Source organism: Protopterus annectens, chromosome 2.part0 (assembly GCF_019279795.1).
Source record: "Protopterus annectens isolate FY-2018-M chromosome 2.part0, PAN1.0, whole genome shotgun sequence".
Classification (NCBI taxonomy): Eukaryota; Metazoa; Chordata; order Ceratodontiformes; family Protopteridae; genus Protopterus; species Protopterus annectens.
The window spans coordinates 595400840-595428773 of record NC_056728.1 but is presented as its reverse complement, the minus strand read 5'-3'; the positions used below and the strand labels follow the sequence as shown (position 1 = coordinate 595428773).

At 41.5% G+C, this 27934-nt stretch overlaps 1 protein-coding gene across 1 annotated transcript in view; it reads left to right on the top strand.

The window, feature by feature from the left end:
• The window catches only part of ELP1 (elongator acetyltransferase complex subunit 1), a 1639125-nt gene that overhangs the window by 110006 nt on the left and 1501185 nt on the right, over nucleotides 1-27934 (top strand). Inside the window, exon 5 of the mRNA XM_044060975.1 lies at nucleotides 4319-4399. Within this exon, the coding sequence (XP_043916910.1) occupies nucleotides 4319-4399 (81 nt within the window). The remainder of the gene's footprint in view (nucleotides 1-4318; nucleotides 4400-27934) is intronic.

Sequence of the window (27934 nt, the reverse complement as noted above, 5' to 3'; positions counted from 1 at the left end):
CTGTACCTGGAGATATTTTAAAACTGTATTGCATGTCATATAGAAGAGTCTCTGAGTGAGTGGAATAGTCTCATAGTAGTGTTATCTAAGCTTGATGAAACTTCAGGAAACTAAATATCCCATCTAAATTTGATTGGTATGCTCTGCCCCAAGTGAGCAAACTGAGTAAATGGACTGGAGAAGGTTTCTCTTCTCTTTAGACTTAAACGAAGGCTGTTTGCAAATCTCAGTAGCCCCAGATGCTAGAAACAAATAGTGTTTGTCGCATCTTATGGGCTCTTCCATTATAAAGTGTTGCCTTTTGGCCTCTGTAGAGTACCTGGAGCATTCCAGATGCTGAGGGACAAAATCCTTAGACTCTACATCAGATATACAGCAGCCTACAAGGATGACTTTGTAATATTCTCTGCATATTGGGAGGGCTGTTTGCCCAAAAGTTATTTTAAGCTCTGTGCCTCAGGCTGGATTGACAGCTTATTCAACATGTTCAGGTTAAAGATGGGTAGAAGTCAATATTTTGGGCTGTGTGATAGAGACAGTCAAAGGGCTTGTGAAACCACAGGCTGAAAAAGTGGAAGCCATGCAAAACTGGCCCTCACCAACAACTAGAAAACAAGTCAAAGATTTTTTTTTTGGCCTGACTAGATATTATTGGAAGTTTGTTTCTGATTTTATAAGTATTGCTTGCCCCCTGTTTGGCTTGACTTGAGGTAAGTCTCCATTGCAGATAAATTTGACTAATGCTAAAGAACAAGCCTCGAGACATCTAAAGAATATGCTGTGCTTGGAGCCCATACTTATTTCCTGACTTTCAAAAAAATGTAGTATATATGGATGCCTTTGAGGTAAGAATAGGTGCGTGCAGTTTTTTTTTTCCACAGGTTGGGTGGAGCACCCCATCTGCTGTATTAGTTGAAAGCTTAGTAATACCAAGAGCTGCTTCTTGTATTTAGAAAGAGTATTTAACCCTTAAGTGGGCCCTCAGCATCTTGAAGTATTGCATCTTGGGGAGAGCGACTTCAATGGCTGTTGTAATATAAGAACATCAACCCAAAAATGTTTTGTTGGGCATTGACTGTCTAGCCTTTTAGCCATATGATAATGTGTTGGTTATGCTGCAGCCACCTCAATGCAAATGGGCTGTCCCGGACATAGTCTGTCTGCTGAGATGTGAATCATAGGTTCTGCACTTAGGAAAGTGCCAGCTCGGCTAGTGGTGGATGGCCCCTTTAAATGTGATAGCTTAGAAGGGTCAGAGAGAACAATGGTGGGTGTTCCCTTTTCAGAAGATTAAGCCAGAAACAAGCAAGGACATTAGAGCTAATGAAGGATACTTGCATGTAAGGGTGTTTGAAGCACAGTACCCTATTGGGTTTTAGGAGGGTCTGGGAAGGACTCTAAAGTTTACTTAGAGAAGAAAGAAGGGTAAGTTGGAGAATATCCCTTTGAGAGAAGAGACTTGAATCTTGAGATGAGAAGTCAGCTGGACTTATTACTGCCTGGGTAGCAGAGGTAAAACTATTTAGTTTCCTGTTGCTGGAGTTGAATGCGAAGCTGGTTTGTTCCCTGTTGCTAGAATTGGGAAGAGAGCTACTGTGCTGTCTAGATGTCTGCCAAGTTTAATTTGCTGACAACAGTCCTGTCTCTTTCATACTGCTAGTTTCTGTGAAGATCACACACTTGAATTAGTGGTGTTGAGTTTATTTTGTAATATCTGCAATAAGGAAGTAGGTCCACTACATCAGACTACAGAAGTGTGGAGATTATAGCTATTGGTTGTGGATTTGTGCATGCACACATTTGTGTGAGCATGCACTTGTGTGGCACAGCATGTGTGTGAATTTAACACTCCTAAGCAAATGTATGAAATAAAATTTGGGGATGTGTCCGGTATTATTATTATAGGATGAATTAATGTACATCAGTCTCCATCCCATACCTGAGTGAATTCATCAGGCTTTGCCTTTGAAGTTTAGTTGGCATGGAACACCTAAAAGTATGTAAAAAATACATGGAGTAATGTGTAGGCATTGTTCAGGATGGTTTAATGGCTATTATTATTTTTATCTAATATGCGACATTTTTCATCTTAAACTTGTACGGTCTAAAATGTAGTCCATTAGCTTAGCAATGAAAGGAACAGTGGAACAAAGGAATGCAAGGCAAGTCATTTAGGGTTAAATATAGACATGTCAGCATCCATAGAAATGCTGAAAATCAGGGATACAGGGTCATTCGTCTTTGAATGTGGAGGGCAAGAAACACAGAGGTCAGTTTTTTTGCATGTTTTTTTTTTTCTGTTGAAGTTTCATATATTCTCATTTCCAAATGTTTCTGAATGGTGGGGAGATGCTCTCTGTTTAAAGGGAAGCTGAGTGCAGACAGCAATCTTTGTCTGCCATGGAAACTACAAGGGCAAAAACAAGTTTGTGGCTGATTTCAGCAGGAGTGATTGAAAAAGGTTGATGTAGTGATGTGGGGCAACATGCGTGAATGGGCATTCCTTCGTTGAAGGTTGTGCGTTAGGCCTGGCAAGCCAGCATGCAAAAATCTACTGCCGATCATTAGCGGACCGGAGTTCCGCTGTGGTGACCCCTAACCGGGAAAAGCCGAAAGACACAAACAAACAAAAGAAGAAAGACAGATGATAGTATGGGAGAGGAGGCACCCGCTGAAAAGGGGGTCATCAAATCCAATTGGGCTTTCCTGGTCAGTAAAAGCATAAATAAATTTTAAATAAGAGTACACTGACTGATGTGGAAGAAGGCTTTGCTGTACCAGATGTGGACATGCCATTTTAATTTCACACATAGAAGAAACCTCAGGATGAAAGGACTGTATAGTTAGAGGAAGGAACTGTATAGTGTAAGGGAAAAAAAAGAACATCATCACTGTCTTTGGGGATAGGTTGTGGGAATAGAAAATGGTTATAAGATACATCAGACTCTGGAGGCTTGTGTGGAGAGGCATAAAATGCAGATGAATTTTTACCATTCATTGGAACTATATGGGGATGTAGCCGAGAGTGTTGACAATGGAGAAGTATACCATCGGGAAATAATTTTAGAATTAGTCACTACACAAAAGTGTTTGTTTTCTGTAACTATTTTCTGTTTCTTTTTCCTGTGAATCTTGAATAAAATAGCTTGTAATCCTGTTTCTACCATCATCATCCAAGTTGTTGCCCCTGACTGTTTCTTTCTTTCTTTTTTTTTAATCTTACAAAACCTTATCTTGGTGAAGAGTTGAAATTCGTAGTCTTTTAATCTTGTGATGTGTTGTGTGTAAAACTCTGGGTGATGTTCACCTAACATGATGTGCAAGGTATTGGTACAATTTAAACTAGGAAAACTTGCACCAGTTGTCTCTGCCTTTTCAGAATGGCATATAAAATGGTCAGGCTGCTGCTTCCACAACTCTACAGCAGTTTGTCTCTGATCTTGGGATATGTGTCCGTTTTGTCTATTGCGGAGGTCATCAATGGTTTAGGTATGTCACCAAATTGACACTTAGACTTGCATTGTTAACCTCAGTAACTGGTAGCAAAATCTGGGAAGTGTAGTGCATTGAAGGATAAAGAAAGGATGAATATATGCAGACAGATATCAATTTTCATGGGATGCAAGGGATGTGCTGCATGAGTTTTTACTGTACTAGAGGTTGAAGGCACCTTTAGCTGGAACATCAAACATTAATGTATATTTCTATTCTGTTTTTCTTCTCATAATTATACATGCCCAGTATAAATATCTTGTCCTAAAGAAAAGTGCATCGTGTTAGTAGGGCTGGTTATGTGAACCTACTGTCTCAGCGACTGTGCATTAAATGACATAACATGAGTTTCAGAGGGATGTTTTGTTAAAAAAAATCACCTTTACTGCCTTGGCTTGTGGAAAATGAACTTGTATTCTCTACAACAGCTGAGTTTGCAAATGTGGATTCTAGAGCTGCATTTTTTTGCCCCTTTTGACTCCATGCTTTTCAAAAAATATGACTTAAGTTAAACAGCTTTATTATCAAAGCACATCAGTTTTTTTTTCTTGACCTAAGTGAAAGTTTTTATTTTTAAAAATTGGCATGCATCTTTGTTTAGTAACTCCAGTTTCTCAGCTACACCCATGGCACCTCGTGGAATTCTCATGTTTTTGGAATAATTAAAAAAATAGCTTGTGTTATGTTTTGGGTTGCTTGCTTCTTTAGTTTCTTGAACTTTGCGTTTTGTTTTGGTTTGTGCATGCTACAGTTCCATGTTCAGAATACCAATGCATTAAAAAACTTTTCTTGACTTGTGATTTTTCTGTTACTGTTTCTAATAAAGGACAAGAAACTATTATAATGATGACAAGGGATTTTGATCCAGTCACTGAAGTGAAGATCCACCAAGAAGATTTTGGAGAAGGTAAGGCTGTGAGAAAACCCCATTTGTTTGTTGTTGGAAATGGAGTAGTAGAATACCAGCAAGCATGAAATAAATAAACATTTTATGGCATTGCAAGCATTACAATTGTATGTTTGATTATACATTATCTGTGTGGAAAATAATATGTTTTTATTAGTTTTAGTACCTTATTTATCCAGTGTATGGTAATGGGGAGCTAGAGACCATCTTGCAGGTGGTGAATATAAGATAAAAATGTTGTCCTGGATGGAAAGTCATATCATTGCATACATGCTTGACCCATTCCAAAACACAAATGTGCACACATGCACTCAGTTTGTTCTGTCCTGGAATCTGTGAAGAAAACACATCCCTTGGCTTAGTTGGCTAAAACCTTTGTGCACACATGCACGTTTTGTGTGACAGTTACTCCAGCCAGGAACTACTAAACCTATGCAATTAATGTAAATAAGCTGTAATGAGTTGTATGTAAAACAGTGTTTGGTATGCTTCCCTGGGGTGCATGCTGTCTGAGTCTTGCTTCATCTCTAGCTTAAAATTCAAAGTGCATTAGCAGTGATGAGTGCAGCCAAGATAATTTGGTATGCTTCTGTTTTTCATCCCTCATGGACAGAGTTGGAATCTTTACATTTGTTGACTATCATTTCAAGGAGGTGAGGAGAATGGGTGATAACTGGCCAGTTGACTTGAGATGGGACAGTTAAAATTTTGTAGGCTGTGTTGATTCAGTCAAGAATGAGATCATTACAACATCCCTGGGTGCATCTTAAGTAGTATAAAACTTGATTTAGCCACACCCGTAACAAAACTGTTCAGTGTTAGCCTCCACACAAGTTTTGTACCAAGTGATTGGAGAACAGCTACAGTCATTCCCCTGCATAAGGGGAGGGGCTTCCACAGACCCATAGGGCTGACCAGCATTGTCTGCAAAGCCATGGAGACCCTTACCATGAAATTAGTCATTCAGGAAGTAAGGGACATCCAAACACTGGATCTGTCTCAATTTGGATTCATCAAGAACAGGTCATGCTTACTGAACTTGGTGGATTTTTGAAAAGATCATCAAAGGAATCGATGAAGGTGAAATGGTCCACACATCATGCCTTGACCTGGCAAAAGCCTTTGACACAGTTCCCCACTCGAGCATAGTAGAAAAGTTAAATAAACTGGGAATAACCCCATGTGTCACCCACTAGATTGCCATCTGGCTTACAGATGGGACACATATAATCAAAATAACAGATAGGACACATATAATCAAAGTAGAGGAAGTAACCTCCACAGAGAAACCAGTCACCAGTGGAGTCCCCAAGGCTCTGTGCTGGGACCTCTCTGTTTGGCATCTACTTTTCTGAAGTAAAAGCTAATACCAAAGGGCTCTGGCTGACTAAATTTGCAGATGGTTGTAAGTGAGGAGCAGTCATTGAATCCCCATATGCCTAAGCCATCCTGCAAGAAGCTTTGTCTCAAATAAATAACTGGTACCAAAATCATGGACAGAAATTAAATGCCAAAAATGCATTATTGTATCCCTTGGGAAGTCATCTACCCCAGGGAACTACCATATTGACAGTGCACACCTAAGAGCTGACCCAGCTGTTTGAGATTTGGAACTTAATGTGGGCAGTGACATAACCTTTGACCAGCATGTAAAAAAGTCAAGTATAACCCCTGAGCGTAGGATGTTGCACCAGCAGAAAAAGTAGAAAATAATCAAAGCAGCAGCAGGTGCTGGTGTCAAACGGCCACAAACAAAATGCTTAACTGGTAAACACCAACAGAATAATATAGTGAAAGGAGACCTTCCACAAAGTCACTCTTCAGTTAACCAAACTTCCAAAAATTCCAAGTAGAAATCACCACGCTAAAGCTAGCAATGTGGAGCAGTAAATCCTTTAATCACAGTGAGCGCTTTCGCCATGCGGCTTCTTCAGACTGTTATACAACAATAAAAGCTCAAACAGTTACATTTATAACATATACCCTCTCCCCATTGGTTAAAAAATCATTACACACAATTCAAAATACAGGGCATTTGATCTCGTCAACAATGCACTCATGTAATGCAAGCCGCTTCTTGATTACAAAATAGTAATCACCAATACCACCTAAACACCACTTCATCTAAGCAGCAACAATACAAACGGCAAAGTAAATGCAAAAAATCCTAAATAAATACATTCATATGGTATGCGGCATTGTCCTTATTAAAATAGAACAACAAATAAAAATAGTACAAGACACTCAGTATAGCTACATGAAACATAAGTTATCTTCATATTGAGCCAACCTACTCTAAAAACACTAAATGTGTATATATAAACTAAACCTATACTTACTCCTAGAAAGTCATCAAACCCTTAAAAATCCTTAAAAACCTTTTACGCTGTGAACAATGCTGCTCCTTCTGTTTACCAGCAGCTACACTATCAACACGCTGAACGCTCCAGAGTATGTCGTCAGCTTAACCTTAAAGGGGACGACACTCTGGAGGCACGCATTATAACAACAGGTTCTATATATGATATATCCACTACGAGCGGAAAATTATATACATTTATACAAAACCGTTTAAAAACACACTAACATGTGGATTCGGAATAAGGGATTTTTAAAAAATACTTCCTGCTAAATAAACATGTCTAAAAAGCAGAGAACTAGTCCACGGATGTATAAATATACCTAAACATTAAACATATAAATACATACTTCTATGAAATACTACCATGCATTTATTCATTTACATTTATTTTGTACTTATTTTTACTTTATCCATAACCTTCATTTTTTAGTTTTCGTTTGATTTAGGTACCATCAGTACCTGTACCATTGGTACCATAGTACATAGGTATGTGTTCCTACCTTTCTTTTATGTTGTTTTTATATCTACTTGTTATTTTTGTTTTTCATTTTACTTTAGTGTACCTACCACGTGTTTTGTTTACATTCGCCTGTCCATTTGTTCATTTCTCCCTCCTTCAGCTCTCTTTTTCTCTTCATGTCCTCATTGGTCCCTCCTGTCATTATTCTTTCCCCCCTACCCCCTTCCCCATACCTTGACCGTTCCCACCACACTCATCCCCCTTGTTTCCGTCTTTTCCTCCTCCTTGTCTCTTGCACGCTTTCTTGTTTTTGTTGTCTCGCCCCCCCTTCTTACTACATCTGCATCTCTTTCCCCCCCCACCACACACTTCACGCCACACTCCTTATTTCATCACTCTTTACCATTCACCACGTTATGGTAGTATTTCATATTTTGTATGCTTAGTTGATGGGTACTACATTTAGAGACCTACTGGACGGTCAGATGTAGTAATACAGTGAATGACACGTTCATGGCCGGTAGATGACACGTCTAGGTTTAAGGGTATGAGGCTAAGCAGATGCCAGTAATTTTGTTACCTGTAATGCATGTGCACATTAATATTTAGCGTACAGGGTTTAGGCTGTATCTGAGTTGATGGAAACGCTTATACGTTCCACATTCCTTTTCAACTCTAGGTTGTCCTAGTTCAGATTTTATAGAAGTAATGTATTTATATGTTTAATGTTTAGGTATATTTATACATCCGTGGACTAGTTCTCTGCTTTTTAGACATGTTTATTTAGCAGGAAGTATTTTTAAAAATCCCTTATTCCGAATCCACATGTTAGTGTGTTTTTAAACGGTTTTGTATAAATGTATATAATTTTCCGTGGATATATCATATATAGAACCTGTTGTTATAATGCGTGCCTCCAGAGTGTCGTCCCCCTTAAGGTTAAGCTGACAACATACTCTGGAGCGACGCGGTTCAACGTGTTGATAGTGTAGCTGCTGGTAAACAGAAGGAGCAGCATTGTTCACAGCGTAAAAGGTTTTTAAGGATTTTTAAGGGTTTGATGACTTTCTAGGAGTAAGTATAGGTTTAGTTTATATATACACATTTAGTGTTTTTAGAGTAGGTTGGCTCAATATGAAGATAACTTATGTTTCATGTAGCTATACTGAGCGTCTTCGTACTATTTTTATTTGTTGTTCTATTTTAATAAGGACAATGCCGCATACCATATGAATGTATTTATTTAGGATTTTTGCATTTACTTTGCCGTTTGTATTGTTGCTGCTTAGATGAAGTGGTGTTTAGGTGGTATTGGTGATTACTATTTTGTAATCAAGAAGCGGCTTGCATTACATGAGTGCATTGTTGACGAGATCAAATGCCCTGTATTTTGAATTGTGTGTAATGATTTTTTAACCAATGGGGAGAGGGTATATGTTATAAATGTAACTGTTTGAGCTTTTATTGTTGTATAACAGTCTGAAGAAGCCGCATGGCGCTCACTGTGATTAAAGGATTTACTGCTCCACATTGCTAGCTTTAGCGTGGTGATTTCTACTTGGAATTTTTGGAAGTTTGGTTAACTGAAGAGTGACTTTGTGGAAGGTCTCCTTTCACTATATTATTCTGTTGGTGTTTACCAGTTAAGCATTTTGTTTGTGGCCGTTTGACACCAGCACCTGCTGCTGCTTTGATTATTTTCTACTTTGACCAGCATGTGTTTATTGGAAGAAAGTCCTTCTGTATTGCACAGCTTATAAACAAAGGGATTGTGTCTAGATCTAGGAATGTCATTGCCCCCCTTTACTCCACCCTCATTAGGCCAATCATTGAATATAATGCCCCCCTTTGGCATGGATCTGTCCAGACACATGCAACAACTGGAACGGCCTCAGACATACCTTACTACAAGGATTCAAGGCCTAAACTACATGTTCTACATGGACTGACTCAACAACCTGTCACTGTATTCAGTATCCTACAGACAAGATCAAAAATGACCTATGTCTGGCATAAAGACATCCTCTAACCCATTGCTGGTGGATTTACTACACCTCAGCAAGTCAAATAGCTTCAGAAATATGTGGCCTTGGGATCTAAACCTGTTCTGAAACATCAACAGAACGGTTTGGAGGGACAGGTATATCTCACAGAAAGCAAAGTTAATACCTGTCCTTACATAAGTGCAATTTAGATATATGGATGGGAAACAGATAATTTACCCAGGACTGCCCCCTGTACTACTAATGGACAGAGGCAGTTCCTAGATTCTTTAGCCCATGCATATGTCCCCTGAAATTGTCCATGGTATGATCACAGCTGTTCTTATTAGAAGCAGTATATAATTATGTACTATGAGATGGGTAAGGTCAGTCTCTAACCAAATGGGATAGGTTATTTTGAGCACAAAAAGGGAAATTGGCAAGCGCAGCTAACCTAGTACTTGCCTTTGAACCTATTTCATCTGTTGGTAGTGGGTCAGATGTGTATTTGAAGAGTAGGTTAGCAAGTAAGCACAGCCCTGCTTTCATTCCCATGGCTGGTCAGTACATGTATTGTTGAGCATGTCTTTGAATCTAACATGCACTTCTTAATGCACTTCAGATGGTTGATTTAACCTGCTGTGAATTTAGCTTTGAGGGTTGGAAATAATGACGTGGTTTAGAAGTGGTATAGCCTTTTTCTTAGAAGGTTCTTCTAGGGATGATAAGTAGTGGTAAAATTAGGAAATACACCACATATTGTTCTGTTAAGACCCCATTTGTTTGAATCTTAAGTGTGCAGTTGTACAAAAGTGTATTTATGAATATTTTTTAATTGTTGAATTATGCATTGTTACTGTGGAGATGTACTGAAAACCTTTTGAGAAACAGGATTTTGAGGAGGCCTGTGGTTCAGTTGGAAAATACAAGTTGGGACAGACCATGCTAAATATGAGAGGAGATTATGAAAGAAGGCATAAATCTAAGGAATTGAATGAACACATTGCACTTACCTTCGTAAAGTGAAATGAGAAGAATTGTCTTACCAGCAGAGAGCTGGAGCAGAAAACACTGATTGTCCAACTGCACAGAAAGTGAGGAGGTAGGGAGAACTAGCTGCCTATAGGCACCAGATTGTCTGTCTCCAGAATCCTCTGGGATTTGACTAGTATATTGGTAGATCTTATGAAGCTGATCTTCAGCAGATCACTGGAACTGGCAGAAGTGCTTGAAGACAGGAGGATGGCAACAGTTGAAAGCATTTTACAACATGTGGGGATGTGGGGGAGAGAAAAAAATGCAACACTTTTAGCTTAACATCGGTGGCAGGGTAAGCCATGGCAGGGTAAGCCATGGAAAGAATCTCAGAAGAAAGGCAAGTTGCTTTTTCTTGTAGACATCAGATTTCAGGATGGCAAACAACACAGTCTTCTAGCTTGAAGGACTTAATGGTCAAATCTGATGAGTTTTATGACTGGGTTGCATAAAAACAAAAGGGAGCTACCACTAGATATGGTCTCTGAGTTTTAAGACATTTGACTCTGTCTTACACAAGTGGCTGCACAGGGAATTGCAAAGGTTGGGCGTAGGACATCATGGTTAGAGGCTTGGAGTTATGATTAGAGGGGGTTGGTTAGAAGCAGGGTAAGTGACTACTGGAGTTCCACAGGGGTAAATTTTGTGTTCAGTACACTTCCGTCTGTTATGAAAAAAGAACAGGATTATCCTGTTTGTTGATGCATTTATAGGTTTGATGGTAATGCTTATAACCTACTGGCCTTCACAAAAGCTTAATTGTTATAACCTCATTTTGATAATTTCCACTTCCCAGATGCATATCAATGGAATTTTGGAAGCAAGCTAATGACTGACATCTGACTTGAAGGGAAATTTGTTCCAGCATTAGGTTCTGCAATCTGATGTTAGCTCCCCAGCATTCCTCTCAGCATCCTGGCTCATGAATTCTGGACAAAGCCAAAAATAATAAGGGGACAAAGGCCACACAACAGAGACAGTTTTTTTTAAAATGCTGTTATAACCTTGTTACAATAATATGTTTTGCATTAGCATGCATTTTCTGAAGGATATGAAATCTGAAATTCAAATGTTTATCATTATTTATTGACTTCAATCCTTGTAAATCTTCCAGAAAGTCACAAATTGTATGAGGAATGGATTAAAAAAAATGAGGCAAAAGTGTCTGGACACTGTGCAACAATTTGGACCTTTGAAAAGGTATGCTCCCCAGTGATGAGTTTGAAGTACAAGCTTTAAAAGAAAATCCGATAAGACATTGCCTTATAGACCAGATAGAGGCCAGCTGTTAGTAACATTTGAAAAAATTGAATATTATTAACAGTTCCTAAGGCCTTTGTGAATAGGTAAAGATGTTCATCATGTTTCACTGTTGCAGTCATTACTCTTGGGTTATCCTGCTGGCAGGCTACCCTCGGTCGGCCAGAATTCCAAAGTCTAGGTCCGGCGTCGGTTGCTGTCGCCTCTTCCCTGACGTCAGTGTGCCAGGGGTATAAAAGATGCAGCTGATGCCATTTTCTTCAGTCTTTCTTGCTGCGCGATGCCCGAAGCAAAAGCAGTTCGCAAGTGCCGGTCAGCCAACTCTTGAGATTTTCAAATCCGAATTTCAGAACCGAAGTCTTCAATAAAGCTAAGTACCCCATGGGGGAAACTTTTTTCTTGTTCCAGACCGATGTCAGAAAAAATTAACAATTGTATTTCTTGTGGGAAGCAAATACCTCAGAAGGATTTTCACTCTTACTGTATTCCTTGCCTAGGCCCTGATTACAATGTTGCTAGCTGTCGGTTTTGTACTAGATTTAACCAAAGCACTATCAAGCATCGGTTCAATTTTGCATTTCATTACTTTGGCCGAAGATTTAATTATATAATGCCGTCAGACCAGCCGACAACCGGAGTTTACAAAAAAACGCAAGGACAAGGAAAAGGATAGGCATCCGAGGTCCAAAACCGACGACGAAGCCTCTGCTAGGCCAGTCGCCAGTTCTCAGTGAGGCGCTTTTGCAGCCCCTGGCGCCTGCTACCTCAGAGCCACAGGTCACCTCCAACTCCCACGTAGAGCCGACTGGGCCTCTGGAAACTCAAGGTATTGGACACTCGGAAATTATTCCCTCAGGTGGGTCCGGAGCGCTGAGCAGGCATCGGCTTCTGAGGGTGTCTTCAGACCTACACAACTATATATTAAGCCATCTTCAGCTTCAAAGACTAAAGCAGCTCTAAAGACAAAGAAACAAGTACAGCATTCTCCTTCTCAGACTTCCATGCCTAAAAAACAGATGCTCAAAATGGCCGAAGACCTAATTAGTTTGATCAGGGGCTCCCATCCCCCTCCTGATAAGAGGCCTAGGCAAGAGACTGAGTATGATTCTTCTGAACAGGTTTCTATTGCCTCTGATTCCTCTTCTGAACAGGATTACGCCATGCTTCCCTATGAAGATTCTGATGCTGAAGAATCCATTCCTTCAGCCTCTCCTCCTGAGGATTATTCTTTTGGGGAAACCCTGCATACCATGTGGGAGCATTTCCACTGGGAGAGCCAAGATTATTCTGAATCTAAGAAAAGGCTCAGAGACTTTCTGCCACTTCCTCAGCACAGACCCCTTGCTATTCCACCTGTCCTGGATATTGTAGATAATGTATTTTCAGAGTCCGGCCTGTCCCCTGACTCTTTACCCCCTGCACCTGCTAAGCCAGACAGGTACTACAGGGTCCCGGACTCTCATAAATTCCTGTATAAAAACCCAGTTGCTGACCCAGAAACAACATCTCAGGGTCCCAAAGGGGTTAAAGCTTCCACTGCAAAAAACCCTGCCCCTCTGATAGGGATTCTAGGGCTCTAGACAGATGGGGGGAAAAAAGTCTACACTTCTGCTACCCTGGCTGTAAGGGCTTTAAATTGTCAGTTTCATATGCTTAAATATCAGCAATATTTAATGTCACTGCTTAAACAAAAATTGCTGACAAATACTGAAGGTTCAGACAACAAAGAATTGCAGGATTTATTGCATGCAGCTGAACAAGTGGGAAAGCATACTTTGCAATGTGGTTACGATTCACTGGAGGCCTCTTGCTGGGCCGCTGTTACAGGTTCTGTTATTAGAAGGCATGCTTGGTTAAAGGAACAGAATCTGCCTGATCAAGTTAAAGCAAAATTATTAGATGCACTATTACAGCATGATACTTTGTGTGGTACTAAAGCAGAAGAGGTGTTGAAAAAAATGGAGGATAAAGCAAAATCCATGCAGACAGTCAAGGATTTCTTACAGGTGCAGCCACCCAGGTTTAGCAAGAACTGGCCCACTAAAAATTGGTCCTTTCCAGTGTCAGACAGACCACAAAGAGGCAGATACAGGCGTCCCAGAGGCAGATCTCAGCCCCAAGGCTCATACAAGCCTAAACAATGGGGTGCTCCTACCTCCAAAAGCAGAGAAGACAAATCACAGCCTTACAGGAAACAGTCCCAAATGACTTTCCTCTTCTAGATCCAAGCACTTTTCTTTTGGCAGCCCCCTTAGGGGGAAAACTAGCACTTTTTTCATCAAATTGGCAAATGATTACCCAGGACAAATGGGTCCTGAACATAGTGTCCCAAGGCTACAGGTTCCACTTTCACACCCTACCAAGGGCAAAAGGTATGCCAGACCTGCCACTCAATCAATGGGCAGAGGCACAAAAACAAATTACAGACCTAATGGACATGAGGGCCATTCAGCAAGTACCACAACAAGAGCAGGGGCAAGGATTTTACTCCAGACTTTTTCTAGTGCCCAGAAAGGACAAAACCTGGAGACCAATTCTGGACCTGTCAATTTTAAATACATTTCTGGAAGTTCCAAAATTCAAGATGTTGACTCTACAGCAGCTACTGCCCATGCTGGTCAAGAAGGCTTGGCTCGTAACTTTGGACCTAAAAGAGGCATACCTGCATGTCCCAATCAGACAATCTTGCAGAAGATACCTCAGATTCATAGCTGGCTCAATGCATTAGCAATTCTCTGCACTGCCCTTTGGCTTATCTGCTGCGCCCAGGGTCTTCACAAAATGCCTGGCACCAGTAATAGCGTTTTGAAGACAAAAAGGAATTCAAATATATCCCTACTTGGACAACTGCCTAATTCAAGCAGAGCACAAAGACACTCTTCTGAAGCATCTGACGTTTGTAAAAAGATTACGAATTGGCGTAGGGTACACAGTAAATGAAAAGAAATCAAACCTTGTGCCCACTCGAGAGATAATATTCCTGGGTGCAAGCTTAAATACAACTGCCCAGATGGCTTATCTCACGCCAGACAAACAAAAGCATCTGACTACTTACTTCAAGAAATTGGCAACACAAACCCACTTATCTGCAAGGAAAATCCTGCAGGCCTTGGGTTTCATGGCATCTTGCATTCTACTAATTCCATATGCCAGACTGCATATGAGGAAACTACAATGATACCTAAAAAGTGTTTGGACTCAGCATTGCCACAGCCTGGAGACAGTAATTGCACTCATTCCCTGCCTACAACAGGAGTTTCGATGGTGGGCAGAAGCCTGTCACCACAACAAGGGTCTGCCATTCAGTTTATCCACAGCCAGACAGACACTGACAACAGATGCATCAGATTATGCCTGGGTTGCCCATATGGCAGGAAAATGTGTTCAGGGCAAATGGTCTGCAAACCAAATGCATCTTCACATCAATCAAAAAGAGATGCTAACTGTTCAAAATGCCCTGACAGCTTTCAAGGATGTGCTTCATCCAGGACAGTTACTGATAAAGACAGACAACACTACGGTCATGTGGTACATAAACAAGCAGGGAGGTACACATTCCTACCCCCTATGCAGACAAGCAATGACCTTATGGGACACAGCATTGGCTTTTCAAATTCACCTGCAAGCACAGTTCCTGCCAGGAAAAACAAATACTCTGGCAGACGAACTAAGCAGAAACCGCATGGATCCCCACGAATGGAAACTGGATCCGCAAGTCTTCAGCGTGATAATAAGGAAATGGGGTGCCCAGACATAGATCTATTTGCCTCCCCTCACAACTGCCAATTGCAGAGATTTTGCACAAGGATTTATCCCAAGCAAGCATGGAAAGTGGATGCCCTATCCTTCAGCTGGAAAATCTAACGATATATGCTTTTCCCCCACTGCCTCTCCTTCCCAGGGTACTCCTAAAGGTCAGACAAGAGAAACCAAAAATGATACTGATTGCACCAGACTGGCCATGCCAGCACTGGTACCCAGTCCTAAATAGCTTGTCTCAAGGTCCAGCATGGATATTGCCTCAGACTTCTCACTTGCTGACCCAACAAAACAATGAGATCCTGCACAGCCAACTCAGGACCTTAAATCTGGCGGCATGGCAGATAATGTAGCCATTCAGAACACTCCTCTTTCAAAAGCTGTTATGGATGTTATTTTGTAGGCCAGGAGGCCCAGCACCTGAAAATCTTATGCAGAAAAATGGAAGAGATTCTGTGCTTGGAACCAGAAACAAGGCATTGACACGTGTGTACCAAATATCCCTCAGATTTTACAATACCTAACTGAGAATGCTGAACAAAGGCCTTTCCTTCTCATCAATTAAGATTCATGCCTCTGCCATTTCAGCCCATTACAATACGGAACCACCTATCTTTTCTCATCCTTTAATAAGGCAGTACCTCAGAGGGGCCAGAAACATTAGGCCTCCAAGGAGAGCACCTATTCCGGCGTGGGACCTCAATTATGTTTTGGAAAAACTCGCACTGCCCCCTTTCGAGCCAGCATCAACAGCAGATATAAAATTCTTATCCTGGAAAACAGTTCTGCTCCTAGCAATAACCTCTGCAAGGCGGGTTTCGGAATTACAAGCACTCATGGCTGTGGAACCTTTCATCATTTTTCATCCAGACAGGGTTTCTCTAATGACAAACCATACATTTATGCCTAAGGTAGTGGCCAGTGTGGCCTTTAACCAAACCATTCACTTGCCAAACTTTTATCCTAATCCACAGAACAAGGGTGAGAAATTCTGCATTTTGTGGACATACACAGGCAGTTACGCTTCTACTTGGACAGAACTAAAGCTTTCAGAAAGACTGAGCAACTTTTAGTGTCATATGCTGCAGGATCTCAAGGAAAGGCTGTCTCAAAACAGACTCTTTCTAAATGGATAGGCCATTGCATCTGTTTCTATTTTCAACTTGTCAAATCAGTGCCTAAGGGCATTAGGCCTCATTCCACCAGAGCAGCAGCCACTTCAGCAGCCTTCCTCAGAGGAGTACCAACCAAAGATATCTTAGAGGCTGCAACTTGGAGTTCAGTGCACACCTTCACAAAGCACTACCACCTACCTCTTTACTCTAAGTCCAGAGTAGGCTTTGCCACTGCAGTCCTGCAGGGCTTCATAGCCTCTCCTAATCCTATTTAGCCCAGCCACCCTTCCTTAGCTTTGGGATTCAACTCAAGAGTAATGACTGCAACAGTGAAACACGATGAACATAGTACAGTTGTGTACCTACCATAAATGTAGATGTTAGAGTGTATTCACTGTTGCAGTCCAGGTTACCCACCCACCATCCCCCTTTTCCTTGCTGGGACTTATCTGCATTTCTCTATCCTATACAACCTTTTTGGTGTATTTGCTTGTAGATGAAGGAAATGTTATTTTTGTGCATGCATTTTTATTGGCATATTTTTCAGCCTACCAGTTTGGGGGCTCCTGACATCTGGGGCAAGAAAAACTGAAGAAAATGGCGTCGGCTGCATCTTTTATACCCTTGGCGCACTGACGTCAGGGAAGAGGTGACAGCAACCGACTCTGGACCTAGACTTTGGAATTCTGGCCGACCGAGGGTAGCCTGCCAGCAGGATAACCCAAGAGCAATGACTGCAACAGTGAATACACTCGAATATCTACATTTATGGTAGGTACACAACTGTACTTTTTCCCACCTTTTCTTTCTTCTAGTAAAGAGTCATTGAACCTTTTCATCCTTTCCAAGTTCTTTCCTGGGGCTTGCTTGAAATCTACAAAATGCATCCTTGCATGCATTTATTTGTTTGCATTTTAATGGAGTAAGTAAATTGGTCTAAAGAATGTCAGTTCACCTCTGCATGTTTTTGAGGTGCCTGGAAAAACCAGAGCACATAAATAGATGCACACAAATTGACAGGGATGGCATGCAGATGACACAAAGTAAAAGCCAGAGTCAAGAATTTAATCAGTAGAAACCACTATGAAATGACAGTGCTACTTGGTGTGCCACTGCAGCAATGAGCAGTTGCTTTCGCATGCAGATCCTGTTCCTGCCAAACCACAAAAGATGGCCACGTATTCTTGTGAAAGTAAGTGAAAGAAATTATGGCCATCTTGTTATTCATAAATACATGGCAATCCACACGCTAGCATAATAACAGAACTGAGAATGTGTGTGGCAGAAAGCGAAAGAAATTATACCCAGCTTGTTACTCTTACACTGCCCGTCTCCCCCGATAGCTTTATCCTAACCAGGTCTTATTACAACCCTGCTTAGGATAAAGTGTGTAATTAGAGTAGGAATGTTTTTTTTCCCTCCTCATTTTCCCCTTTACAGCAGCAGCTTTTGTGATGTCTTTACATAGTCAAGGATGATTAGGGGGATTTTTATCAACCAGGGGAGAAGTTGTGTATATCAATTAATAAAGAGTTGATGGATTTTATGTGAGAGAGAAAGAGGGCAGGCATTAAGTGGGATAAGTTGATCCTTGCAATAGACAAAGTGGTTTAGGATAACCTGATTTAAGGGATGTTGTAGAGCGACACAGTTAAGGCTGTTATACATAACACAAGCCGAAGGCTACACTTATAGAAAGGGATGATTATGAAACATGAGGAATGCTGAAGAAATAAGGAGAGACAGGTATTCTGGATGCTGCTTAAGGAGAATAACAATAACCTTACAGACTGTTCATAAAGTAGCAGAAACTATTCCAAGAACTAAGCCAACACTGGTATGGAGAAAGAAGATTCTGCTCATAGGGATGACTGCAATTAGGAGTACAGAGGATAGGCAAGAATGTGCTGGAATTTATTGGAGAAAACTGACAAATTAACCAAGGTACTGGAAGCAAATAATTAAACAGGGAAAGGAAATTGAATGGAAGGAGGCAAATAATTCATTTAGACTGCAGGCAAGAGACTGACTTCCCTAACAAGTCTTGATATCAGAGTATAGGCAAAGAGAGATTATAAGTGATCTTAAGTGAAAGACCAGTACTGGAAGAGTTTTTGTAGAACCTGGAGCAGAAGCTAGAAAGGGTAATTAGTAGAGCCTATAAAATATTGCATGAAACCTGTAGGAATCAATTAGAGGAATTTAGGAAGAGCGATTGGATAAAGCTATTCACAAAGAAAAAAAATGGGAGTATATGTGTATGGCTCCCAAATATGTAACCAAGATTAGAAGGTTTAGGATCTTTGCTTGTAAGTGTTTGTTTAGGTATTTTTATACCCCAAGCAGACTCCAAAGAATTATTCTTCAGGTAGCTTGCAAATGTTGGAGGTGTGTTGGGAAAGAGGTAATTAAGAACAAATTTTTTGGGGCGTGTAGTGAGTTGGCAGACTTTAATCCTTGCAGACTACTCTGTCAGAAATACTGAGTGAGAAAGTTGGTGTAACTAGGAAATTATTTTTCTCTGAGCTGTGATACAGAATCGGAGTTGCCTAGATATAGTAAGGCCTTGCTGGGTTTAATTATGGTGCTACCAAAAAAGCAATTCCTAGAAAATGGAAATCAAACTCTAAACTTTATCATTGTAAGAGTTATTACCCTCCTGATCTATTAAGTATACAAGATTGCTGTGTTGGTTTGACAAGCATGCAAAAAAACATCAAAACAGGTAATTTGCTGTGGTTAGGGTCTCTAGCAACAGCAGGGTTCAGAAGTACCTAAAACTGACTATGATTAGATTATAAGGGAATATTCTTTTTGCTGTTGCAAAGTGGATAGGAAGGAACAATTATTTTCATTATTTTCATTCTGTTTGCAAGTGCCGAATACTGTTTGACCCTTGCTGTTACAGAACTGAGGGCTACTGTGGTTATGGAGAGCTGATGGCTAGGGAATAACACACAGTGTGATGACCTTTGTAGTTTCCAAATTAGAGTATTGGGTAGTTTTGTAACCACAATGTAGTAAAGGTAGGACTTTATCTGCAGTGTTTTTGGTGTGAAACTGGAATGACAGATCTTGAGCTAACATAATATGTCAATTTTTTTGCCTCTCAGCTTGAGGTAGTTGGTTTTCACACAAGTTTAAAATTGAAATAGATTCCTCCCAAGGCATTGGGGTGTATGGAAAAACTTTAACATGGCCTTCAAACAGTTATTAATTGAAGTCTTATTGTTGCCAGTTTCATAGAAGGCTAAAATATTTCTGTTGGGAATGCTGAAAACAGTTGGTACTTTTATTGGGCATGATAGATTAGTAATGGGCCAAATTATTATGCCCTTTAGATTTAAGTGGGCTACAGAATATACTTTCATCACATTGATAGAGACACTTGGCAAAGAAATATTCTGTTATTGTCTTTGTGTGTGTGTGTCTGTGTGTGTCTATGTCTGTGTGTGTCTATGTCTGTGTGTGTCTATGTCTGTGTGTGTCTATGTCTGTGTGTGTGTGTGTGTGTGTGTGTGTGTGTGTGTGTGTGTAAAACGTTTACACATCCCTGTTAAAATGCCAGGTTTTTGTGATATAAAAAGACCACAATAAATCATTTTAAAACTTTTCCCACCTTTAATGTGACCTGTAACCTGTACCATTCAATTTAAAAGCAAACAAATCTGTTAGGGAAAAAATGTAAAAAAATAAAAAATGTACAATAAGCTGGTTGCATAAGTGTGCACACTCTTAAACTAATACTTTGTTGAAGCACCTTTTGATTTAATTACAGCATTCAGTCTTCTTGGGTAGGAGTCTATCAGCATGGCACATCTTGACTTGGCAATATTTGCCCACTTTTCCTTGCAGAAGTGCTCCAAATCTGTCAGATTGTGAGGAGATCTCATTTGCACACCCTGTTCAGGTCACACACAGATTTTCTATTGGATTTAGGTCTGGGCTCTGGATGGGCCTTTCCAAAACTTTAATTTTCTTCTGTTGAAGCCATTCTTTTGTTGATTTGGCTATATGCATGGTGTCATTGTTGTGTTAAAAGGTGAAATTCCTCTTCATCTTCAGCTTTCTGTCAGATGCCTGAAGGTTTTGGGCCAAAAGTGACTGGTATTTGGAACTGTTCATAATTCCCTCCACCTTGACTAAAGCCCTAGTTCCAGCTGAAGAAAAGCAACCCCAAAGCATGACAATGCCACCACCATGCTTCACCATGAGGATGGTGTTCTTTTGGTAATGTGAAGTGTTGTTTTTGCACCAAATGTACCTTTTGGAATTGTGGCCAAAAAATGTAACGTTGGTCTCATCAGACCATGACACATTTTCCCACATGCTTTTGGGAGACTTGATGTATTGTTTTGCAAATTTTAGCCAGGCCTGGATGTTTTTCTTTGTAAGAAAAGGCTTCCGTCTTGCAACCCTACCCAATAGTCCAAACGTGGAGAATACAGGAGATTGTTGTCACATGTAGTACACAACCAGTACTTGCCAGAAGTTCCTGCAGCTCCTTCAGTGTTGCTGTAGGTCTCTTGGCAGCCTCCCTGACAAGTTTTCATCTTGTCTTTTCATCAATTTTGGAAGGATGTCCAGTTCTTTGCAATGTCACTGTTGTCCCATATTTTCTCCACTTTTTAATGACTGTCTTCACTGTGTTGCATGGCGTATCCAATGCTGTGGAAATTCTTTGTACCCTTCTCCTGACTGATGTCTTTCAACAATGAGATCCCTTTGATGCTTTGTAAGCTGTCTGTGAACCATGGCTTTTGCTGTAGCAGGCAACTGAGTAAATGTCAGGAAGATCCTACTAGGACAGCTGAACTTTATTTGGGTTAATCAGAGTCTCTTTAATTGATGGCAGGTGTGTACTCAAGACTGAATGTTGTAATTAACACTTATGCAACCAGCTTATTGTACGTTTTTTACATTTTTCCCCTAACAGATTTGTTTGTTTTTCAATTGAATTGTACAGGTTATAGGTCACATTAAAGGTGGGAAAAGTTTTGAAATGATTTAGTGTGATCTCATTTTTTTATATCACAACAACCTGGCATTTTAACAGGGGTGTGTACACTTTTTATATCCACTGTATAATGTACACAATGGATGCTCTTTGTAATAACTTAAGTAATTTGATCAATGAGCAGGTGCATCAAATTTCTGCAACAGTGCGTATTGGGATTGCATAATCGTATGCACTTGGATGTGTTAATAATTTCTCCAGTGTTGTACAGTCACTGAGATTGTGAGTATAAAATTGTAGGATTGTTTGTTGTATTGGGGGGGGGGGCATGCCCTCTGCCCTCTGCCAAAACTTTTGAAAAAGGAGAATTTGTATTTGTTTGGGGATGTGTTTACACAATGTGATTGTGTGTTCAGTCATCATGTGATTAACAGTAGAGCTTGCAATGCAAGTTACATCGACCGTTTGCCCAATAACAACACCCCAGTGTAAGCCTTCAGCTCATTATTAGCTGCTCAACTTCACCTCTAGTTGCTCCTGCTGTGAGTCACTAGAATTCAGGTCAGCTTGGCCTTAATCAGGGCTTTATCCCTGTATGCTACCAGGCTGCCTTAGTTGTTGGTGTCTTTTTTATGTTTTAGCCATTTAATTTGTTGTCACAAATTGTCCTTGCAAAGTCTTGTGTTGCTACATTTACTGTCATTAAAGCTGAGGTCATTACTGCTACACCAGATGTTCTTCGTGTTTCACTATTGCAGTCATCACATTTGGGTTATCTGCTTGCAGAAAGCCCTCAGTTATCCTGAATACCAGAGTCTTGGGATTTCTGCGTCGGATGCTGTTGCTTCTTCCAGGACGTCAGGTCGTCAGGGGTATAAAACATGCAGACGACGCCATTACATCAGTCTTTCTTGCCGTATGGTGCCTGAAGCAGAAGCAGTTTCATGTGCTGGTCGGCCGCCTCCTGAAATTTTCGATGTTCTTAGTGTTTCACTGTTGCAGTCATCACATTTGGGTGATCTGCTTGCAGTAGCTCGCAGTCAGCCTGATTTATCAAAGTCTTGGGTCCTGCATCGGTTGCTGTCTCATCTTCCATGATGTCAGATAGTCTGGTATAAAGCATGCAGCCAACGCCATTACATCAGTCTTTCTTGCTGTGCAGTACCCGAAGCAGAAGCAGTTTGCAAGTGCCAGTCGGCCGACTCCTGAAATTTTCGTTTTTGAGTTTCAGATCCGAAGTCACAAATTGTGAACTAAGCTAAGTACCCCATTGGGGATCCTTTTTCTTGCTCTAAACCGATGTCAGTAAAAGTTAACAATTGTATTTCTTGTGGAAAGCAAATACCTCATAATGATTTTCATTCGTACTGCATTCCTTGCTTAGGCCTGACCATGACGTACCTTGCTGTTGGTTTTGTGCCTTCTCCAAACCTCATACTATTCATCGTCGGTTCATTTACACATCTAAATATTTTGGTACTCTGTTCAATTATCCAGACATGGCTTTAGTAAGCCACCCGACTGCCGACATTCCGAAAAAAATGCAAAGATAAAGACAGAGACAGACCGCTAAGGTCCAAAGCTGCCGACAACGCTTCTCCTAAGCTAGTCGCCAGTTCACCGGTACTCAGTGAGGTGCTTTCGCAGCACCTGATACCCTCTACTTCAGATTCGCAGGCCTTTACTGAGACCCATTCTGAGTCCGGTATGCCATGAGATGCTTCTTCGACTGTGGAACCTGTGGATGTCTCTACCTTGGATGGGTCCAGAGCCGCTGTGCAGGCATCAGCTTCTGAGGGTGTATTCAGGCCTACTGACTTTCATATTAAACCGACATATTAAACCGATGCCATCTTCTTCTTCAAGGCCTAAAACTCGATCCATGCCTAGAAACCCGATGACCAGACCGCGTGGTCGGGCCTTTGTGCTTAAAAAAACAAAAATGGCTGAAGACCTTATTACTCTAATCAGGGGAAGCCATCCTTCCCCCTCTAAGAGACCTAGGACTGATTTTCCTTCTGATTCTTCTGATCAGGATTCTGAAATTTCCATTTTCTCTGATGACCAGGATTTGCCCTTATCTACCTTCTGATGCAGAGGACTTCATTCCCTCTGCTTCCCCTCCAGAGGATTTTTCTTTTGGTGAAACCTTGCATACTCTTAGGGAGCATTTTCGCTGGGAAAGCCAGGATTACTCTGACTCCAAAAAGAGGCTTAGGGAATTCTTACTCCTGCCTCAACACAGGCCTTTAGCTATCCCTCCTGTACTGGACATTGTAGATGATGCCTTCTCGGAATCTAGCCTGGCCCCTGACTCTTTACCTCCTGCTCCCAGAAAGCCTGATAGGTATTACAGGGTACCTGACTCTCACAAGTTCCTCTTTAAAAATCCTACTGCTGATCCTGAGACCATTTCACAGGGACTCAAGGGCATTAAGGCTACTTCTGCCAAAAATCCTACCCCCTCTGATAGAGATTCCAGGATAGATGGGGTAGGAAGGTATACACTTCTGCAACCTTGGCCATTATTGCCTTAAACTGCCAGTTTCATATGTTAAAGTATCAGCAGCATATTGGATTGCTTAAGCAGAAAATGGTGTTGATTCCTGACTGTGCTGAAAATAAAGATTTACAGGATTTAATGCATTCTGCTGAATAAATTGGAAAACATACTTTGCAATGTGGTTTTGATTCATTAGAGGCATCTTGCAGAGCTGCTGTCACTGGGTCTGTACTTAGAAGGCACTCTTGGCTTAAGGAGCAGTCTTTGCCAGATCATGTTAAAGCTAAATTACTGGATGCTCCCTTAAACCAAGACCGCCTGTTTGGCAGCAAAGCAGAAGTACTTAAAAAGATGGAGGAAAAACTAAATCTATGCAAACTGTTAAAGATTTCCTGCAAGTACAGCCTCGCAGATTTAGTAGGCATTGGCCTTCTAAGAATTGGTCCTTTCCTGCCTCTTTCAGGCGTTCTCAATCCACACCCAGAACCAGCAGAGCACCCAGGCTTCAGTCCCAAGGTACTCACAGGCGTAAGCAGTGGGGGGCTCCCACTTCCAAAGCAGGGAGTAGTAAGATTCCCCCCTATGGTAAACTGTCTCAATGACTTAACTTTAAACCTTCCAAGCCCTGCTCCACTGACTGTTCCTTTAGGGGGAAAGATTGCCCTGCATGCAAAAAATTGGGAACTCATTACCCAGGACAAATGGGTTTTAAATATAGTTTCCCAAGGATACAGATTCCACTTCCACTCCTTACCAACCCCAAACTGTTGGCTAGACCTACCCCCAAATCAGTGGGCAGAGGCTCAAAAGCAAGTTCTCTCTCTTTTAAGCATCAGGGCTATTCATCCTGTCCCAGAAGAAGAATGGGGGCAAGGTTTCTACTCAAGACTTTTCCTGGTACCCATAAAAGACAATTCCTGGCATCCTATCCTGGACCTGTCTGTTCTAAACACATTTTTGGTAATCCCAAAATTCAAGATGCTAACTCTTCATCAGCTGCTTCCCATGCTAGGCAAAGGTGCCTGGTTGGCAGCACTGGATTTAAAGGACACCTACCTGCACATCCCAATAAGGTAATCTTGCAGAAGATACCTGCGCTTCAGAGCAGGCTACATGCACAATCAGTTCTCTGCACTGCCCTTTGGCTTATCTACTGCACCCAGGGTATTCACAAAGTGCCTAGCTCCAGTCATTGCATTTTGCAGGCAAAGAGATATTCAAATATACCCATACCTGGATGATTGTCTAATTCAGGCAGAAAGCCAGGACATACTATTAAATCATCTGGCATTTGTAAAGAAATTGCTAACGTCTCTGGGGTACACCATAAATGAAAACAAATCACATCTTGTGCCCTGCCATCAAATTGTATTCCTGGGAGCAAGCTTGAATACAACTTCCCAGATGGCCTACCTCACGCAGAGAAACAAGTTCATTTGACAGTCTACTTTAAACTACTGGCCACAAAGACCCAGCTATCTGCAAGGAAAGTACTGCAAGCCGTGGGGTTCATGGCCTCTTGCATTCTACTAATTCCATATGCAAGACTGCATACGAGGAAACTACAATGGTATCTAAAAAGCCTATGGTGTCAACATTCTCAGAATCTAGAATCAATGATTCCTATCATACCTTGTCTACAGATAGAGTTCCTTTGGTGGGCAGAGGCCTGCCACCAAAACAAGGGACTGCCATTCACTCTACTGCCACCCAAACCCTAACAACAGACTCATCAGACTATGCATGGGGGGCTCACTTGGCAGGGCAGTGCATTCAGGGCAAATGGAACCCAAATCAATTGCACCTGCATATCAATCAAAAAATAATGTTAGCTGTACAGAATGCTCTGACAACCTTCAAGGACCACATTCTTCCAGGACAATTATTGGTAAAGATGGACAACGCCACTGTTATGTGGTACATAAACAAACAGGGGGCAATCCACTCGTACCCTCTCTGCAGACTAGCCATGGCTCTGTGGAACACAGCCTTGAGCTACCAAGTGCACCTACAAGCTGAATTCCTGCCAGGAAAGCTAAATACACTGGCAGACGACCTAAGCAGAAATCTCATGGACCCACACGAGTGGAAACTGGAACCAAAGATATTCAACATGTTGAGAAACAAATGGGGGAGCCCAGAGATAGACCTGTTTTCCTCCCCCCAGGACTATCAATTGGACAAATTCTGCACAAGGACTCCCCACAAACAAACTTGGAAAGTGGATGCCCTGTCCTTCACCTGGAAAAATCTATCAGTTTATGCCTTTCCCCCTCTGCCTCTCCTCTCCATGGTACTGCTAAATGTCAAACCGGACAAACCAAGAACAGTACTGATTGCAGCAGACTGGCCACACCAACACTGGTACCCCCTCTTGCGCAGTGTGTCACTGCTGGCACTATGGCACCTGCCTCAGACCCCTGCCTTGCTGTCCCAGCAGGAGGGCCGGATTCCACACCCACAACTTCAGACCCTGAACCTGGCAGCCTGGCTAATTACCTGATCTCTCAGTTACCATCCCTCAGTAAGCAAGTGATGGATGTCATTCTGGAGGCAAGGAGGCCTAGTACTAGAAAATCCTATGCTGAAAAATGGAAAAGATTCAGTTCCTGGAGCCAAACTCAGCTGATGGGCACAGCAGTGCCCAATTTACCCAATATTCTTCAATACTTAACTGAGATGCTTCACAAGGGCCTTTCCTTTTCCTCCATGAAAATTCATGCCTCAGCCATTTCAGCTCATTACAATACAGAACCATCCCTCTTCTCTCATCCACTGCTGAAGCAATTCCTCAGAGGTGCCAAAAACTTAAGACCACCCAGGAGAGCCCCTACTCCAGCCTGGGATCTTAACTTTGTATTGGAAAAGCTCACTCTACTTCCCTTCAGCTGCAAACGTAGAGTTGAAATTCCTTTCTTGGAAAACAGCCTTTCTTCTAGCCTTACTTCAGCAAGAAGGGTGTCTGAATTACAGGCCCTCATGGCAGTGGAGCCTTTCATCATCTTTCATGCTGACAGGGTGTCCCTCAGGACCAATCCCTCCTTCATGCCCAAGGTGGTATCCAGTGTGGCCCTTTATCAGTCCATTCATTTGCCAACCTTCTTTTCTAATCCACAGAACAAAGGGTAACGAATACTGCACTCCTTGGACGTGCACAGACAACTTAGATTTTATTTGGACGGGACTAAGACTCAAGAAATCTGAACAGCTACTGGTTGCATTTGCTGCAGGGGCAGAGGGGAAGGCCATTTCAAAGCAAACCATTTCTAAGTGGATAGGCCATTGCATTCATTTCTGCTATAAGCACCATGGAAAACCTACCCCACAGGGGATAAGATCACATTCAACCAGGGCTGCATCTACCTCTACAGCCTTTCTCAGAGGCATCCCTACCAGGGACATCCTAGAAGCTGCTACCTGGAATTCTGTACATACCTTCACCAAGCATTACCACTTGCCATTTTTTTCTAAATCCAGATCTGGCTTTGCCACTGCAGTCTTGCAGGGCCTTATAGCTGGTCCTAATGCTATCTAATTACCTCCTCCCATCCTTAGCTTTGGGAATCTACCCAGATGTGATGACTGCAACAGTGAAACACAAAGAACATAGTACAGTTGTGTACACTTTTACCATAAATGTAGATGTTCGAGTGTATTCACTGTTGCAGCCCTGGTTACCTTCCCTCCAACCCCCTAACTTCTATTGACTATACCTCTATTCTTGTTTACTATACATAAAGCTTTTTGGTGTATTTGCTTTTTTGTTGGAGGTGTAACCTTGTACATAATTGCTTCCCATTATGGGGGCACCTGACATCTGGGGCAAGAAAAACTGATGTAATGATGTCAGCTGCATGCTTTATACCCCTCACGTCATGGAAGATGAGTCCACAACCGACGCAGGACCCAAGAGTTTGATAATCAGGCCGACTGAGGGCTACTGCAAGCAGATAACCCAAATGTGATGACTGCAACAGTGAATACACTCGAACATCTACATTTATGCTAAGTGTACACAACTGTACTTTTTTCGAGTTTCAGACCTGAAGTCTTTTAAAAGGTAAGTACCCCGTTGGGGATCCTTTTTTCTTGCTCTAACCGA